The 20,227-nt window shown below is 40.7% G+C and overlaps 1 protein-coding gene across 6 annotated transcripts in view; it reads right to left on the bottom strand.

Annotated features, from left to right (window-relative positions):
* RGS9 (regulator of G protein signaling 9) overlaps window positions 1–19,921 on the bottom strand; it is a 139,230-nt gene extending 119,309 nt beyond the window's left edge. For 2 of the 6 annotated variants that reach the window (XR_014444547.1, XM_083148214.1), the window contains exon 1: window positions 19,733–19,921. Coding sequence is in view for 5 of the 6 variants with exons in the window: in XM_083148214.1 (XP_083004340.1) it covers window positions 19,733–19,795 (63 nt within the window). In the remaining variant the exon portion in view is untranslated. The remainder of the gene's footprint in view (window positions 1–19,732) is intronic. The other 4 variants (XM_083148210.1, XM_083148211.1, XM_083148212.1 and 1 more) reach the window with 3 other exon arrangements.
* Window positions 19,922–20,227: the final 306 nt, after the last annotated feature.

Consider the following 20,227-nt stretch of genomic DNA (forward strand, 5'->3'; position numbering starts at 1 on the left):
CAACGCCACCCCCGCCCGGCTATTTCAAATCTCACGGTCTAGCAGCCAATCAGGATCCACCACTCCTGATTGGCTGAAGAACCGCGAGATTTGAAATAGCCGACGAGCAGACTGTCAGACAGGTCTGCACAGCGGCGATCTCTCCCCGTGTCAACTCCCGGCGCATCTCCTCACCTCGGCTCGCGCTTCGCGCTCTAGTAAGTCACTAGTAGTGGTAGTGGCAGCGCGGTTCCCGGACATTGTATAGTCCGGGAACGCCACCCGTCCGGACTCCGGACATCTGGCTTAATTACCGGACTGTCCGGAGTAATCCCGGACGGGTGGTAACCCTAACTGAATCGTCGACTTATACCCACTGTTATGCACTGATTTACTGAAGTGATATGTACCAATAAATAAGCTACAAGCAAAGTCCGGTGAGTGTGTTAATTTGGAAGTATCTGGACATCGGTGACTTTCTGGCATATGGCACCCTGGCAGATGGTGATGTATTTGGAGAGTGCTATCCCCACAAACTGCCTCCGGAAGGCACCCGGGTAATTGTGAAGTAGTGGGAGTGCCGGACCGAAAACCAACCTATATATATATAACGGGGTTTTTACCGCATTTTTAGCTTAGAGAATCCCGCCCATTACCACTTCACCAGGAATAGTTACATCGTCAGTGATGTCATGGTCTGCAGGATGCAGTCGGCATGTCGACAGTATTAAAGTCAACAGTCAAAAGATCAACCACTATTGGTCGACAGGCCATAGGTCAACACCTAAAAATTTTTGACATACCATATTTCGACATGGTAAAAATTTCAACATAAGCAGGGCTTAAAGTGGTCATGCAGAGGTGGGGGAACTCATTTCTCTATGCCACCTAATCACCCTCCCTCCCCTCCCCCCATTATCAACGTGAAAAAAGGTTGACATTTTCAGCGAAGCAAGGGTACACAGTACACTCATTCTGAGTCCATGTCGACATATGTTGACATAGACACAAAAAACATGAAAAAAACATGCTGACCTTTTCAATGTCGACCTATTCCTTGTGTCCACCTTTTGACCAGGTTGACCGAAGGTACATTACCGGTCAAAAGTTTATTGTCAACCTGTCAATTTTGTGTTTTTACAGGTCCTTATGGTAAATAAAGATGTTTACTTTTGCCACTTTTGCCATTTTCACAACTATTTGACAAGTTCTCTTGGCACTCAAAGGGATAAAGTGCCCGAAGCATGGCAGCGAAGTGAGCCATAGGAGGGAGGTATGTGTCACACTACAAAAGTGTGAAAAACTCATGTCGACTTTTTCATGTGTCAACCATTTACATGTTGATCTTTTGTCCATTTCAGCCTAGTGTATGTCAACATTTTTCCTGTGTTGAGCAATAGTAGTCGACCTACAGTAATGACTTTCGACCTACCTACTGTGGACCTAATAATCCACACCCCTTGTTACATTACCAGGCCAAATAATAGCCCGTGACAGCACAGACTTCTCCCGGCACACCATGATATATGAGCCAGGGAAATCTTTCATTGATCCCTAATGTACAAATAAAATGAACATCAGAATAGGGAGATTTGGGTCAGGGAAAGTGCACACAGCCTCTTGTCTATACAGTCAGTTAATGTACTCCATGTACACAGCAGGTGAAATCACATTTAGAACAGTGGTCCAGGAAGCGGAACTAATGTCTTTAGACATAACAAGACTTTGCTAAAATGCCAAGTATTCAAATATATATGAGATAACATGACAGAGGATGCAGCTAGATAGTGCCAGGCTTTCATTGTCTTGTCAGCTACCTGATACCTGGAGTTCAGATAACGTACATGCAAATAGGTAGAACATACAAACTACACGGAGAGAACCCTGGCTGGAATATAACCCACATTTCTGGGTTGCTGTCTTGCTAACCACTGTGCCAACATTGGGCCTGATTCATACCTGATCAGATGGGGCCAAATTCTGCCCCGCTTCCGATGGTGGGGGTCTGCGCATGTGCCAACTCCCTGTGTGAATGCCTTCGGTGAGTATCACTGAGTATTCGCACTGTCGGGGAGGGTGGCTTGTGCAGGGGAACGCCCAGCGGGTCGATGCCTGCTCGTGGCGGGTGACTGACATCAGCACCCCCCCCAAATTTGTCCATCTACGTAGGAAATAAAAGTAAGTCTAGACTGACTTTTTGCGAATGGGAAAACAAATCATCCGATCATCGAATCCGTGCGGCTGCATGTGAGGGGAGGTGTAAGCGAACACTTCCCATTGCATGCAAATGCAGGGATTCACGCGACTGGAGGGGGGGGCGGGCGTTCGGTCAGCGCTTACTTGTTTTCTATGCTGCGAAGGTACGCAGCCCACCGAACAGGTCTTAATAAGGCCCATTGTTTTATAAGTACTATAGGTAAAAAGACCACTTTGTCATGTGCAATTGTCAGTCCAGAATACATGAGAGTTTTAAATAGGAGATTAACATGAAATGCATTACTACAGTCAATATCCAGTAATAATGTGTTAAGTGTGAAACATTGGTTTAATATTGGTCTAAGTTTGGATTACTGCACATTACACACATGTTATGTTCATGACAATGAGATTTCTGGCCAGAAGCCGATTGTGTGGTTATTAATCAGGTCTTGCATTGAGATATGTGGGATCAGGGATGTAAGACGGTTGTCAGCACTTCCATATAAGGTCCAGATGGCAATGGGAACCAGTGTCTGCTCAGTGTCTTCACACACAGTGGCATACTTGAAAATCTTGAGTGAATTGTTGCCCTTTCCTTTCCCCGCAGTGAATAAGCCCATTAAATGTTAATAAATATAGAAACATAAACTGTCATTTACAAAGCAGCCCTGCAGCAAAATGGACCTGAATACAAAAAATATGACACCACAAAGTGGAATTTACAGGCAGTGTAGCTAGATGAACAGAGCTCCACAATTACCAGAACACCTGATACTTACCGTCTGTGCATGCGGATTGTGACTGCGTGGAGATCCGCTCAAGTCCAACAGACATTCTGCTCAGGGTGCAGGGGGTCCTCTGACACCGGCAAGGGTATTTAATATAAAATAATTTGTGATATTTTATAGGGACAGAAAAGTCATCATCTCCCTTTTATTGTCATACACTGTATTACATATATTCAGACAGCCCCTCACTGTCATGAGTTACAGTACTCTAACAAAGGTGTAAAATATGCAGTATTTTGTAAAAAGATCAAGGAGAAACAATGAAGAAGGGACAGGCCTCATTTTTTTTTATAATTAATGTGTTTATTGGCATTTTTCAGAATTACTTCCAAGTTGTTAAAACATGGTCTCAAAGAGCAGACAAATAAGAAACAGATATGACCAATGGTACAGTAAAAAGGATTGTCAGAAGTAAAATGATAACAATAACACTATCATATTTCAACCTGATGCCCCTTTCCCACTGCAGGTCTAAAACGGTAAATTGCCGATTTTTCAGCGCAATTTACCATTTAAGGCTGCAGTGGGAAAGCGCCAGAGTTGAAATACCGGTTAAAGATAACCAGTATTTCAACTCGTTTAAAAAGCAGAGTCCTACACGGTTAAATACCGTTTTTAAGGCAGTGGGAATGTCTTTTAAATGGTATTTAAACTCCAGGCAGTCCCTGTGCCTGATGAGAACTAATAGTTCCCACTTCAGGGGCAAACGTAGGATTTTCAGAAGGGGGATTCCAGTGGGGTGGAGCAAAGCCGGGTCAGTTAAAGTATTATAGATATACCAAATGTATATAAATAATAATAAATATATATAGTGGAGTGGGCTTATTATTCATAATTTTTTGGTGGGAGGACAGCTTGCTTGACTGCAGATATCTCCAGTTCCTGGAACTAGATTTCTTAGCTTTTAATGGAATTAAACACTAGAGAATCACACCTACCAAATGGTATTGGGGACTAGGGGATCAGAAATCAGGAGGCAGAGTATATAAAACTACATACCAGGTGTGTGGAGCAGGAGCAGGAACCAGCTGCTGGAAGGCTGATATCTCTGGTTTTGGGAACAGTAGAGACAAGCTACTAGTGTCCATTAAAGGGGGAGAATCCCAGCTTTTGTAATATACCTTCAGAAAAATTCTAAGTCAGACAGAACCTGAAATATCTGACTGGGAAGAGCAATTAATAGGCTTGGATGGGGACCGCTGCTTTGAAGTCAGATATCTCCGGTTCCCAAGGGCTGATTTTTAAAATTCTTGTACCCATGGAAAGAGGGGACCCTCAGCTTTCAGTCTCTGCCCCTTAGACTCCTGGGGGAATTTCTGGGTACTCAGAAACCCCCCCTGAGTGCGCTACTGCACTTTGCGCATGTGTCATGAGTGCAGTGCATAATAATAAGCCGCTCATTACATATGTGCATATGTAATGAGCGGCTCATGGATTGCGGATTGTGTTCATCCCACACTGAGTGAGCGAGAGGTCCGCACCATCATGGAGAAGAAACGCAGAAAGAAATGAGAGCTGCACACCCAGGCTAAGGGCATGTGGACTGTTCTGAACCCCTATAACTATTTGTGGATACCCTGGTGGACATTGCAGGTGACAAATCAGGGTACTGCGCTTACCTACATGAACACAGGCTGTGACTTCACCGTATGAAACTCACACCATATATTATGAACATGAAGTTTGCACATTTTTGGCTGCAGCTGGTTGTGATTTTACTATACCTGAAGAAGTACCACGGCAAACAGCCGCCCAATTCTTCCCATGAGCCCAATTCCTGTAACGGCTGCTCCCATCTTACACTAAGTATGGAGTTCTCTTCGACGGTAGTGGAACACGGTGAGTTACACATGCGCAAAGTGGGAAATACTAGTTCTCATCAGGCACAGGGACTGCCTGGACCCCGTATGTACCCCCGCTGCCTCCCCACTGCCCTGCATCCCAGGCCTGGATCCCCGTGCAGGTAAGTACAAGGGGAGGGGAGATGGGTGCACAGGGGGTTAGGCACTCTTTACACTGGGGGGGGGGGTTAGGCACTCTTTACACTTGGATGGGGGGGTTAGGCACTCTTTACATTTTAAACGGTTCACTGCAATGGGAATGGTACTTAAACGGTATTTAAAACGGTAATCTGCTGCAGTGGGAATGCTAATACCGTTTTAAATACCATTTAAAAATACCAGTACTTAAAAAGGGTCTGCAGTGGGAAAGCAGCATGAGTTAGGACATGTAATATGGCACCAATCTAGTGCAAGAGGAGAGGTGATCTATGTATAAATCAAGAAGCTGAGGGGGGTGGGGGGTTGGGAGGGCAACTGAAAAGAAACAGAGAAGGAGCAGGACTGGTGAGGTGAACCATTTGGTGTGTGCCGCTAAAATTGATATGCTCTACGTCTATTACTGTGAGAGGAGGTTCGGTTTGAAAGTGCCATCAAAATTTGATGACATTGGATGGGCTATCATGCAATATACATATATTTCTTTCAATCCGATAGGTAGACCAAATCATATTGACTGTGGTAGATAATGGGGAAGATGTAGAGGACTTCCACTGCTGCTTTATGGCATTTTGCAGGACACAATATATAATTGTGTGTGGAATACGCTGGGGTAACAGAGAATCAAACCATGACTCTATTTGACTTAATCAAACCATGAACCTCTGTCACAAAAGACTGGACAATAGGGCAGGACATACAACTATACAGCAGGGTTCCCCTATTGGCCGCACGACCACCAACAGAGATCAAAAGCATAGATCCATCTAGCATTGATCGGATGGAGACGGGTACATAATAAGGGGCGTAAAGCGTATCGCACGGCCGCAAATTTGGAGGGACCAGCATTCAGATAGATGCCCTCCCGCCACAGTGAAATCCCGCCTTGAAAATTAATGTGATCAATGGATGTCTCCGAATGTATGTGTACGGCTGGAAATCTATATGCAGCTGTGCGAATATTTTCGAAACCATTGGTAAGCCGCTCACTATCAAATGATTTTTCCACTGGCTCAGAGTAGCCAGAGACTTACTCCGCAGTTACTGAAATACAGCCAAACATGTGAAGAGATGAATTCTGCAAGAGGTATTTAGGATATTTACCTGCTTCTAGGTTTGCCTATACATAAATGTGTGTGCAGAAATAAAGATACCAAAACATGCTTCCCAAATTTATTTCCAGGGACACTAAGGAGTACTACTAATACCCACCAATGTTTATTAAAATGTATAAAAATTTTTTTTCAATAAATACATTTATAAAGCCAAGTGACATAGCTGTAATAACTACATTGTGCACACAGAAGTGTTTTATTGACTTCCTGTCTATATTGAAAATAGGGACTTTTCCTGAGACACAAATCTTTAAAACCTTGGACCCTCACAGATCATGCACAGTCGACAACTATGTACAAATTATACAGTATGACCTTGATGACAGCAGATAATTAGTATATCTGGGGCCTTCATGAATATAGACCTTTATAGGGAAAATTTAAAAAGCAGCGTATTGGGATGCAGACTTTTGTTTTTAGAAATATTTGAAATTTGTTTCCTAAAATTATAGTGAGAAATGATCTGGCAAAGCCGCACTGAGAACTTATGCCAGGAATCAAAGTTATTGATCCAGTCGAATGTCATAAATAAAAGTATGCAGGGAGGACCAGGTTGCCGTTCTGCAAAACTGTTACATGAAGGATACATGATGAACTGTCCAAGAAGTCCCTATGGCAGGAGACAATGGGCCTTATTTTAGTTCACTCTTTCTGACAAAATCCTTCTTAGATGGACAAAACCATGTGCACTGCAGGGGGGGGGCAGATGTAAAATGTGCAGAGAGAATTAGATTTGGGTGTTATTTTGTTTCTGTGCAGGGTAAATACTGGCTGCTTTATTTTTACAGTGCAATATAGATCTCACTTTGAAGTAAAACCCCACCCAAATCTAATTCTCTCTGCACAAGTAAGATCTGCCCCACCTGCAGTGCACATGGTTTTGTCCATCTAAGAAGGATTTTGTCAGAAAGAGTGAATTAGAATAAGGCCCTATGAGAGCTGTGCATTCAATGTAAATTCACAGCACAAATTACATCAATCAATACTAAGGATGAAGAGGCTGCTCTCCCAGATAGGGGGCAGAACGACATCTTGATTCAAGTGAAATGTTGAAACAAAACCTTAGGTAGGAAGAAAGGTTTAGTTTGAAATACCATCAAATTAGGTTTTAAAATCATGAAGGGAGCTTACAGATAACGCACCAAACCAAAGCTGCAGTATGGCCAGGAGGAAACCCATATATAAAGTGACATACCACCACAACACCATCATGTCCAAAGGTTTAAAGGGTGGGTTTGTGAAGAGCCTCCAAGACCAAATTAAGATGCCACTGAAAAAGAGAAGGCTAATATGGAGGCTGAATACAAAGTACACTTTGTATACATCTTGAAACAGTACAGACAAGGCTGACACCTGCCCTTTTGAGGAAATAAAGGTGACATCCGTTAGTCAACTGGCCCTGAATGAAGGTCAAAAGCCTCAATAGGTGAAAATTAGCCAGTGAAAAAGACTACGACTCACACCGAGTTATGTAAAGTTGCCAGATACAATAATAAATCCTGAAAGTGACTGCATTATGGGACTGAACCATGATCTGAACTATTGGCCTGGAAAGCCCTCAAGGCAACATGGGGGGTATGGAAATTTGAAGACTCCAAACGAAGTGGCGGTATGTCATACCGCCATATATTGCCCCACTTAAGGCGAGCTCAGGGAGGACAGAAACCTCCCATGGAGTAGAAGGGCTTTTTCAAGGCACCTTGAAAAAGCTGTACCGTACACAGCGAAACTGGTGTGTACACACCATTAGTGTTTGCCTAGAAACTCTAATGTACAATTTTAATATGCAGATACCTTTGCAAGAGATAAAGGAGAAAAGTTGTCCACAAGTACCAATCAGACTGTAGCTAACATTTATCTAGTACAGTGACTCTATAAAATGACAGCAGAGTGAAAATGTCCAAAATCATTTGCTACAGGCTCACCGTTGAATCATTTCATGCATACCATGGGCCATACGAATGCGCAGTGTATCGATAATCGGCCTCTGTGTGAATTCGCACAGCATCGATCAGGTCTGAATTGGGCCCATCATACATACAAAAAAAACCCAGATTTTTTAAATTCTGTCACTTGATCCCTCTCTTACAGAGGCACTGTATGTATGCATACTGATTTACAGACATTCAGGCAGGCGCAGTGTGAGTCTGCAGTCTATGCAATACCGAACGATGTGTCCAATCTCCTTGACATCAGGTAAGTGAATGAGATACAGTGAGTGTCTTTTAGAGAAGGAATCCCAGACTGTACAGTAGCTGAATATTCATAGTGACAGGGATGTCTCGCTACAGGAAAAAGCCCGGAGGACGTTTGTGACGAAACTCATGTGCTATGAGAAGATTTGCTCTACTTGTGACAAATGGTAAAGTCATCATTTGTGATGTGTTTAATGGTCATAATACAAAGTGTGGTTTAGAGAAGAGCATGAAGCAGTTGCCATTTGTAGTCAGTGAGTGGTTGGTTTGGGCAAGCGTTGCCAGTAGGAATGGTCAGGGAAAAATGACTGGCATCTAGAAAAATTCCATAATGCTAGTAAATGGTTAATGTGGCAGAGTATGGACAACACACTGTAACATAAAGGACATTTGTGAGATTTGTGTTTGGTTATTAAAGAAGCCTGATGGAAATAATTCCCAAGCTTTAACTCACAATAAATGCTTCTTACAGTAAGCTGAGTTTGGATAAAATACGTGTTTTTGATACTGACCTTTCCTAGGTTAAAATAACCAAAAGATCGACAAGCACAAAGTTAAAAGTGACAAAAGGTCATCACAAGCAAACGGTCCACATGGAGTTTAAAAAAAAAATCCACATCTGAGCACGTGGACCCCAAATTAGTGTATCTCTTTGCTCACATGCTTCAGGCAAGGTGCCACACTCTGCTACTACTACAGTGACACACTTCATCCACACACCTACCATCTGGATCCCTCTCATTCTGCCCAGTTACATTAATTGCAGATAAATACAACTCTGGACTGCCCAGTTATTTGTGCTCTTCCAGTGAACATGCAAGGCCTAACAATCGCAATATCCATCTGCTAAACAGATTTATAAGTAATTCTGAATCAGTGCCAGAGAAGTGACATGCAGAGCGGTAACACCAAGGTCCGCACATCATATTGGATCACAGGTCCTTGTGCCAAGACTGTAACATGTTCCCAACTGCTGCCGGTACTTCGGAAATAAGCTCATGGGTATAGGGAGCCTGGCCTCTTTATAGGAACTGCAATGGCCTGCTTGTGCGAACTCTTGGGTGTGGCAGGCGATTACTATGGTGTAGCAGGAGATCTGATGCTGCATCCTAGTATGCAGCATGGATCAGTAATGCAAGCAGGAGGCACCGACTTATATCAGGCACCTCCCACTGCATTAACATAAAAGTATATCGCTGCTGCTCCTTCCCCGTAAGCACCAGTGGCAACTGAACCTCCAACCACATCTGAATCAGGACCCTGGTCAGCATATCCAACTTGCATCTATGAACAATAAATGTATGAGAAGACTAGATCTATACCCAAAATACAGTGCATCTTTTTATGGGTGCGGTATGACTGGCCAATGGACTGGATCCCCATAGTCAGTATACCGTCATCAGAATCCCGGGTGCGGGACTCCCGCTGGCCATAGATTCTATTCTCCTTCTATAGGGGTCGTGAACCCACACAAGGGAGAATTAGGGATCCCGTTCATCAGCCAGTCGTCCGGGACCCCTACTTAGTTGTTACTATCTATTATTATATATACATTGTTTTATTAAATGTGATTTGTATTTAAAGTCATCATATAGGGCCTTATTTTGGTTCATTCTTTCTGACAAAATCCTTCTTAGATGGGCAAAACCATGTGCACTGCAGGTGGGACAGGTGTCACTTGTGCAGAGAGAATTAGATTTGGGTGGGGTTTTACTTCAAAGTGAGATCTATATTGCAGTGTAAAAATAAAGCAGTCAGTATTTTCCCTGCACAGAAACAAAATTACTCACCCAAATCTAATTCTCTCTGCACATGTTAAATCTGCCCCCCCTGCAGTGCACATGGTTTTGTCCATCTAAGAAGGATTTTGTCAGAAAGAATGAACCAAAATAAGGCCCATAGTTATTAGAATTTTATATTAAGTGCTTAACCTGGTCTCTAATATTATTTCTACCTCTGTTTTCATCTGGAGATTGACAATCATAAGGACAGAATAGAAGTCCTCAAAACTCTCATACAACCATTTAGGAAAGCATCAATTTTTAAAACCCAAAAGTACTATATTTATTGGTAAAGAAGAAACAAGGAAAACTACAATGATACTATGATTATTTCAAATTCAGGATAATAAAAGAAAATGAAAGAAGGAAAGATGATAGAGAAGAAAGACCCCACTACTGTTAGAACTGGCAGATCCAAACTTGAGGACTATGAACTATAACTATGGAAACAGAACTGAACAAATGCTAAGGGGGCCCTGGTATAATGCCGCCCATACACGCTGCGATCCCAGCGGTACGATGTGTGCTTTGAGGTGCGCGTTCCCACGGCACCTCATCGCACAGTACAAAAAGTATGTGCTGCACATACTTTTTGTACTTGCTTTTCATCACATCACATTGCATTGCATGCACAAGGCATGCAATGCGATGTGATGGATGCTATTTAAGCCCACAACGCACTCCGGGATCGCAGCGTGTATGGGCAGCTTAAGAGATGGAAGAAATGCCGAGGCTGACTGTAAACTAACTGGGATAAAAGCAAAGCAGACCAGGAAGATATAGGGAGCATGGGCCAATCAAATGCCTGTAAAAACACAAGCCTCCTGAAACAAAAATTAACTGCAGCTGAGTAGCCAAACCCATGGTAATGGGCTAATTATGTGACAGGTTTGTGCAACACACAGAAGCAAAGCTGCAGTTACACAGACCTGCCAAAGGTGGCTATAATTGTTGCCTGGCAACAGCCAGGACAGAATCCTGACAGAAGATGTAACATAACCCCCCCTTGAGGATGGACTCCGGACACCCTCTGGAATACAAGGAGGAACATAAATGAACAGAACAGACTTAATGTCTCCGGCAAGACTTCTTTTTTTCTAGATTGTTTAGGTTTAAATAAAGTAATACCAAATATGTTGTCCAGAATCCAGACAGAAGATGTAACAACGACACCATGTATTCAAGGAATATACATAAACCAAACTACAATATAGGCGAAAGGAACAGACAAAGGTACCTATCAAAGGAATACAGATCATTTAGAAGAAATTAAAACTTAAGAAAGAATTAAAGACTTTGGGCCAGATATATCAAGCTTCAAAAAGTGATAAAATGGAGAGGGATAAACAACCAGCCAATCAGCTCATATCTCTCATTTTTTAAACCCAGCCTGAAACATGACAGTTAGGAGCTGATTGGCTGGTTGTTTATCACTCTTGATGTTATCACTTTCTGAAGCTTGATACATCTAGCCCTTTATAGGGGTAATGAAAAAGAACATAGATTGAGAACATACAGAGAGGAAAATAGAGAAAGTGAGAGGTATGAAAAGAGAACACCTACACGAAGAAAAGATAAGTAACCGACAACATCCATCCTATCATACATTAAGACATCAACAATAATGACTTAGAAGAAGAACCCCAAAACAGAGGGATATAGAAAACCAATACACATCCCATTATAAGAGGATGAACTATCAATCAACTAAGTTGGGAAGAGTCAATCATAGGAATACATGTAAATACTCCAGTCCCTACTGTTGAAATACTGAAGAAGAAGAAGAAGAGGAAGTAAGAATCGAGCCTCGGTCACCTATTTTTAGAAGAAAGGTGAACAGACAGAGAAGAAACTAGATGAGGAAGAAGAAACTATGAAAAGCAAAGAAAAAATATCCATTAAAAGAAATAAAACAGAGGATGCAAAGGAGGAAAAAATAAGAAAAATAAGACTAAAAAGAAAAAGAACAATAACACAAATAACTCTATTCCAGCGACAACTGATTCAGAAGAGAAAAAAAACCCAGATATTCAATCTTAGTGACAGAATCCTTACAAAGGATGAAGAAAGAGTCCTTCAAAAAAAAGACAAAAATATGCACCGACATGAATCATTTTAACAAATTAATTGATGTACAAAAATTTGTGAGGTTAACACTTTACTTAAGTTTTTCAGAATGAAGGAAAATAAAAAATAAAAAAACACCAACCTAGAATTGGATCCTAGAATAGATGAAGAAGAGGCTTCAGAGAGTAAGAAGATAAATAAATCTACATTTTAACCGGCTCACATCAAGGGGAACTATATCAAAACGTTTACCAGAGTATTTGTGGAGGAAATAAAACTTAAAAAAACTAAAGTAAGGTTCAACCTTACCAAAAAAGAAAGGGACATTATTGCAGATCTAAGTAAAGATGAATAAATCATCATCAAACCTTGTGATAAAGGAAGAGGTATTGTCATACTTAATAAGGTAGACTACATAAAGGAAGTGAGACGTTATCCGACACAGAAACATACACACATCTAAAAGGTGACTCAACTTACAGAATACAAAAAGAATACATAACATTTATAAAGAAACTTTTTGACCAAGGAGGCATCTTTTAGGAAAATTTTGAATATATTGATCTGCAATATCCAGTCACAGCCACAATATACTTACTCCCGAAGGTCCACAAGAGTAATACCAATCCTTCCAGGAGACCAATAATCAGTGGATCTAATAGTCTTACATCCAATCTTTCCTCATTAGTAGACAGTATACTTCAACCGATGGTGGTCAAATATCGGTCACACTTAAAAGACACTGGTGATACCCTAATTAAGTTGAAGGATTTTTCTTGGAATGACAAATGGATTCTTGAATCAGCGGACATAACTTCTCTTTACACATGTATAAAACATGAACAAGGAATAGATGCAGTAAGATATGCCTTAGAAAAAAACAGACCGCTCACAAGAAAGAAAAGATTTCACACTAGAAGCTGTCAAATTAATATTGACTAACAATAATTGTTCTTCAACAAAGATTTATTTCTACATTGTACCAGAACCGCCATGGGTACCAAATTCCCCCCCAAGCTATGCAAATTTATTCATGAACCATTGGCAAGAAAAACGTGTATGAAAACATAGCTTGGGGCAAAAAAAAATATTAAATGGTACCAGTTCATAGATGATATTATTTTGCTATGCGAAGGAGAGGAATTGTAACTCAATCAATTCTTAATTCTTCAACTCACTAAATGATAATGACTTCAACATCCAACTTACCCTGGTGCAAAGCAGAAAGGAAATACATTTTTTAGATTTTACAATTGATATGGATAACAACCAAGTGAATACTAAAACCTATCGACACAAATACATATATCTCCACAAACAGCAAGCACCATCAATTATGGCATAAAAAGGTGTACCCAAGGGACAGTTCCTGCAGGGAAAAAGGAATTGCAGTTATCAGAAGGTTTGTGAACAACAAATGAACCAAATGAAAAATAATTTTCTAGAAAAGGGATATAACAATGAAGAACTGACCAAAATATTGGAAGAAACTCTGGAGAAAGATAGAAAACCACTAATACAAGAGAAAAAGGTAAAAAGACAAACAATAGATGGTCATCGTTTTAAGGAATATGACACCCAATTTAAACAAGTGAAGAAGATTATAAGGAAACACTGGCATCTTTTGACATGAGACCCAATACTAAAAGATATAGGGCCTTATTCTAGTTCACTCTTTCTGGCAAAATCCTTCTTAGATGGACAAAACCATGTGCACTGCAGGGGGGCAGATGTAAAATGTGCAGAGAGAATTAGATTTGGGTGAGTTATTTAGTTTCTGTGCAGGGTAAATACTGGCTGCTTTATTTTTACACTGCAATATAGATCTCACTTTGAAGTAAAACTACACCCAAATCTAATTCTCTCTGCACAAGTAACATCTGCCCCACCTGCAGTGCACATGGTTTTGTCCATCTAAAAAGGATTTTGTCAGAAAGAGTGATCTAGAATAAGGCCCATAATGCCAAATAAACCATCATTTAGATATAGAAAATCCAAAAACCTGAAAAATTCACTAGTGAGTAAGTACACTACCGATGGAATCCAAAAAGCTCATAAGATCAAAATGATTCTGCAGATGCTGCATGTGTATTGGATGTAGAAATATAATATCATTTGTCGAAGTATACAGAAATTAATGTCAACAACACAAGATTCAAAATTTAAGAATTTCATAACCTGTGATACACAAAATGTAATCTATTTGGTGGAATGCTCCTGCAGGTTTAACATATATTGGGAGAACCACAAGAACACTGAAAATAGGAATTGTGGAACATATAAGAAATATTCAAAAGGGACTTGTAACCCATCATTTGGTCAATCATTTTAAGATGGAACGCAATTGTTCAACACAATACATTAAAAGATTCATTGGCATAAAGCACATAAAAAGCACTTGGAAGGATAAAACTGTGGAACTGAATCTCGCTAAAGCCAAAACAAAGATCATTTTTTACTTAAAAAACTAAAACCCTAAAGTCTCAAAAATCATTTAGAAATGAAGGATGAAATTGAATAGTATGAGATTCAGAAAGAGTAAGATTTGGTAAGAAATCTCCAGTTTTTTTAAAGCGGCAATCATTTACACTGCAAAACCAGTTTGATTTTGCAGTGTAAATGATTGCTGCTTTGAAAAACAAATGGAGATTTCTTACAAAATCTCTCACTTTCTGAATATCTCATCCTATTAAATTTCACCCTATGTGTTTTTTATGAGCTAATATAAAACTCTAAATCTACCCATTGATGTTATATATATATATATATATATATATATATACATACACGGATACTTCAAATTGTATTGAATTGTTTTCTACTGGTTATATATCCTTGTATATTCATAATTATGTACAGTATATATTCTATTTGTATATATTTAATTTTAGAAATAGATAGATGTTAATTCTATCTTTTGTTATGTTTAGATCATATTTTATGAATATGAAGAAAAAACGATTAAATCAATTTTTCATAATAATGATTCCAGAACATTTCCCCTCATAAGCATCTATAAACATAGTGCACTGCATGTGCACTGAAAACCATGTGCACTGCAGGTGGGGCAGATGTAACATATATAGAGAGAGTTAGATTTGTGTGAGTTATTTTTTTTCTGTGCAGGGTAAATACTGGCTGCATTATTTTTACACTACAATTTAGATTTCAGTTTCAACACACCCCACCCAAATTTAACTCTCTGCACATGTTACATCTGCCCCACCTGCAGTGCACATGGTTTTGCCCATTTTCAGAACAAATTTGTACTACGATCAGATCTGAATAAGGGCCAATGTGTACTTTTTTTGTGTATGATTTATAAGTGGTAGGAAACATTGTAATGTTTCCTACCACTGTGCGGCATCGCCTCACATGGAGGAAAGCGTGTAGTACAGAAACCCTTGCCGCGCTTTACGTATTTGGCAATAAGGCAAATACATAAAGCCTTATCAAAATATTCCATTTGATGGGGCATATATTATCCTATCATTTAGAAGCAAATTCCATCCTTCCGCATGAGCCCCTTCATTGTTTATGTGGGCATTAACTATTTATTATGCAGAATTGTTTATTTATTATGTTTTCCAAAGTTACTTAGTATTTATGTGGACAGCAATTATATTGCACCACACACTTCCACCCATGAGAATGTACTTGTAGTTAGATGCCAGTAAGTAAGAACATTCATGGGCTGTCAGTGCATGCTGGCATTTGCTGGCATTTGTACTATTCTATTCTAAAAGAGCCTGCACTACATTATAGTCACCGATCGCCCGGTCAGTATTTAACTGCCCCCCTCGTACGCCGATTCCCCCTTGCTCCGTTTTTGGAGCGAGGGGGAATCAGTGTATGTGGCCGCAGAAGCAGCGAGTCTCGTAGTTAAATGCAGCGGCTCCCTGCATTAGCCGCAATCCTCACTGTTTGAGGGAATCCTCACTGTCCTGTGGCAGCGAGGATTCCCCCGGAATGTTGAATACTGAGAGCGGCCAGCGCAGGGGTTAAACAGTGAGAATCGCTGGTTTTCTGCGTTCCCCGCCATTAAACCCACTAGCCGGCCGCTCACCCCCGCATTGAATACTGCCCTATGAGTAGGTGCAAGACAGAGGCAAGCTAATCATTTTCATGCATATTTATTTTTTAAGTTCTAATAGGGGAGTTAGCTCCAACAGCCTGTCACAACCACATTTATTTCAATTCAGCAGTGGTTTGCCATTGGTTTTTAGTAATGCAGCTTGGTAAATGGATGCTATATAACTTAGTAAATTTACCAAACTGCAAACATGATATGATAAATTGCCGTTTTGATTCATGCAGTTTGATGTGTGGTTTTGCCCTTATTAAATTTCATGGTTTACAAACTGTAAAGGGGCATGGACACAAATTTAACCTAATTTTTAAAGCCCCATACACACAATGAGATATTGGCTAATGGCCAATTTTGAAGGGTGTGGATCATTTGGTCTACAGCAAGATGGTTGACAGTCATTAGGTCGACACCATTAGGTAAATATGGGTTTCTAGGTAGCTCCCAGCAGCTTATCATATGCCATTGTTAAGAAATGCAAATGCAGGAGGAGGTGCTATCACCCCTGCCTACATTTACAGTCGCAGTGTAAGTCTAAGATTACTCTGGCTTGCAGTCATCGGCCAGCTTGTGATGCCAAGGAAACTGCACCTTGTGAAGCAGTACTGTGCCTGGCCACTCCCAAAAAAAGTAGGCAACAAGTCCTTGTTTCCATAAAAGACAGACGCCCCTGCCCCAATCAGGCAGAGGCATACGCTGTTCTGCAATTGCAGTTGCTGAACATCATCACCCACAATGCCTGAATTAGCCCCAATATGGCTAGTGATGCACTCTCCTGTTGGTCACTAGCGACTTCCTCTGGCATCTATACATGCAGCTCAATCTGTGGATATTGTCAACAACAGCATACAAAACATTTTGCAAGATTCCATAGTGTGTGTGCACTACATTATTGGTTTGCTAGTTCCAAAGGAGTTCAAGGGAAATCGTGAGCGACATCATATTGTTTGTATTCAGTGCTTACCCAGCATAACTGATGTTTTACAGGGTGTACATGAAAGAAAATCAGTGCAATGGGTTTGAATGTAATCATTTAGCGATCTTGTACTATTAGGACCCATATATAGTTGCAATAAGAAAAATCCATGACACCGCCCCTATCTACCCTGAAATCACAAGTTTGACATATGAGTGGCTCTCCTACGTGGGCACTCCCTCACCTCTGTTTCCTGCCATTAGTATTGATTGTTGTGCTCACTGTCTTGTATCATCTCATGATTGTTTATGTAAGCTCCCTTAAATAATTTAAAGAAAGAAAATCAGTTACTGCAAAGGCAACTGATAAACTGAGCATATCCAGCTGCACTGTGATACAGGCCCAGGTAAGGATTAAACAGTCTTTATAGTGGAAATAAAAACCTATATGTTATAAAAAAAATCATCCTGATATACTGTAATAAATATATGAAATGACTAAAATACTATTTGACAGTGGACAGATACCATGCGTACATTCAGAAAGTGGACAGCATAACATCGGCAGACACCGTGTGGACATCCTTAAAATGTTGACATCTGAAATATCAACATTTCCAGAATTCTGTCAGTACGGTATAGGTGCCACAGTGAGGGATGGGATGCAAGGGAAGGTTAGGGATAGGCTAAGGAGGGGTTAGCGTCTAGGCGGTGGGTTAGGGATTAGGGGAAAATGTTGGAGAACAAGATGAAATAAAACCAGCCCCAAATACATGCATCTCCCAAATCACACTGCAGACCAGGGGAAGCAGCTACCACTGAATAAGATACATATACACCTGGAGCAGATAATGCCACACTACCAAGGCACCCCACCGATACTAAAATATATATTCCATTTTCCAAGATGGTTACTGTACTACCTTACAAGTACACTGATTTGACAGAGCAGAGTGGGGACATCAGAGCAAGTGTCGGATATGGTGGCACATGCTCTTCATATTATATTCATTTGACTGAGTCCAGACATGGGGACCCAACAGAGCCCAGCTCCAGCTTTGAGTAGAAAACACATAAAATGAAGTTGGCTGTCATTGATTTACACTTGGAGGAGAACAGAAACAGCTACTATGATGCTACTGTGTTCCTTATATTACAAAATCCAAACACTTTAATGTCAGCTCTGTATAGATCATTGTTGAACCTTGAAGAACCCATGAAAGTCACAGATGTGACCTGTTGGACCTTACAATGTTCTCACTGTCTGTGCTTAGCACAAAAACTGCTATCGGCCACACAGCCCTGCAGTGGCCAGCTGGCCTTGTCACAAGCAATAACACTAATACTCCTGAACTGGATAAGCTGGGGACAAGAAACACAGAACTAACAAGAAGGATGGTAGGATTAGCAGTCGCCGTAATACGCTCTCCGCATTGGGTTCCAGGATAAGGAAGAGCAGAGTACAGGTAGAGGACACAGGGAACAGCCATCGAGCAGTGTCGCAATGGGTTACCACTTTACAAGTCTGTCTGGTCACACAGAGTCATTGTGCGGATTTCAGAGTATAGGGTGAATTACTTGGGGATACCTATATGGAAGGGACGTATTGGCCCTCATGTGTATTAAAAACTGATATAAACACCTGTCTCTATATTACCTGAACAACAATAAATTTACACACATATCACATGTCTGCCTTACAGATTTCATTGTACAGCAGAAGTGCCCTCTACCTGTATACTGCCACTAATGATGCTAAGCATCTCAGGCAGGGAACATCAATTTTTAGAGTGCTGAGTTTTGAGGTTCCCAGCATCACTAAATTCACCATTTTAGATTATAATTTAATAATCACATAATGCCCACTGAATGCTGAACAGGCTAATGATGTATATACAGCTGTACTTTATACCTGCAGAAATGTCAAGAAAACGTGACACGATTATGTCAGATTTCTTATCTGAATAAAGCGCAGTCCCATAGTGACCATGGGGAATGTACAGAAACCTTTGCACACCTGTAGTGACAGAAACAACATGCACAATAAAAGTACACATACTCCACTAGCACTATTGCTGGCAGCGAGGTGATTACAGGACCAAATACAGCTCCATAGGCATTGCCTGAAATTCTCTAATGTAACCATTAAGTCTGGACATAGAGTTACACATCCCAATGTCCTGGGACTACAAAACTTACAGTACTATGATATGTGTTCCCCACCATCACAAACACATATAGATTTAAATGAAAATATTAATGACCTCTCATTGGGGGAAATGTCAAGGGAATTATTACTCAAAATAGACACCTCTATACTGAGCCCCAATTAAGCATGTAAGCTGTATCAATCCAGTACCAATATGCATTAAATTGTATCATCACACAAGCCCACTGAATGTGTACATATGTAAATAGTTGTATTTCACATGCAAAAACATGTACATATATACAGTATAATGGAACAATATGCAAGCAGTATTACCTATATTTTACATTATAGCGCATGGATACTACAACGACAACATGACATCCTGTGTTGCACACACTGCACCCTTATCACTGTATTTGCAGCATGCATGGACAGCCCAGACACACATTGTAATTACCTTTTTCAGGAATGCCATTCTTGGCCTGTAATGCTGGCCCTGATCTAGATGTTTCACAGTCATGTTTAGTAGCTGATCAGACAGATAGGAAGATACACACAGGAGGCAGAGACAGGTTGTTGTGGGGGCTCCGCTGAAGACGATTGATTTTTTTGCTCCCCTCTCAGCGCTCAAGCTCTTATACAGTACAGCCAATCAGGTGGCAGCCAGCATCTGCCCTAATTTACATGGAGTATTCGGAGACTGCTATGCAGCATGCTACCACTAGAGGGAGAGTTTGCCGTGTGTTATCACGTATTTACTCCTGAAGGAGAATTATATTACATTTTACTGCGTCCCCAGCGTTGTTGTGTACTGTATGGGTAATGATAAAGCTGCTGTGCGTACATTGATAGCTTTCAATCATTATCCCACTGACTAGGCGATATTCTCAGCTGAAGCAGATTACACACTGTATTATACAATATTTGGGCTGAACATCCAATTCTCGGCTGC

This window comes from Crinia signifera, chromosome 6, assembly GCF_055691185.1.
Source record: "Crinia signifera chromosome 6, ASM5569118v1, whole genome shotgun sequence".
In the NCBI taxonomy this organism is placed as follows: Eukaryota; Metazoa; Chordata; class Amphibia; order Anura; family Myobatrachidae; genus Crinia; species Crinia signifera.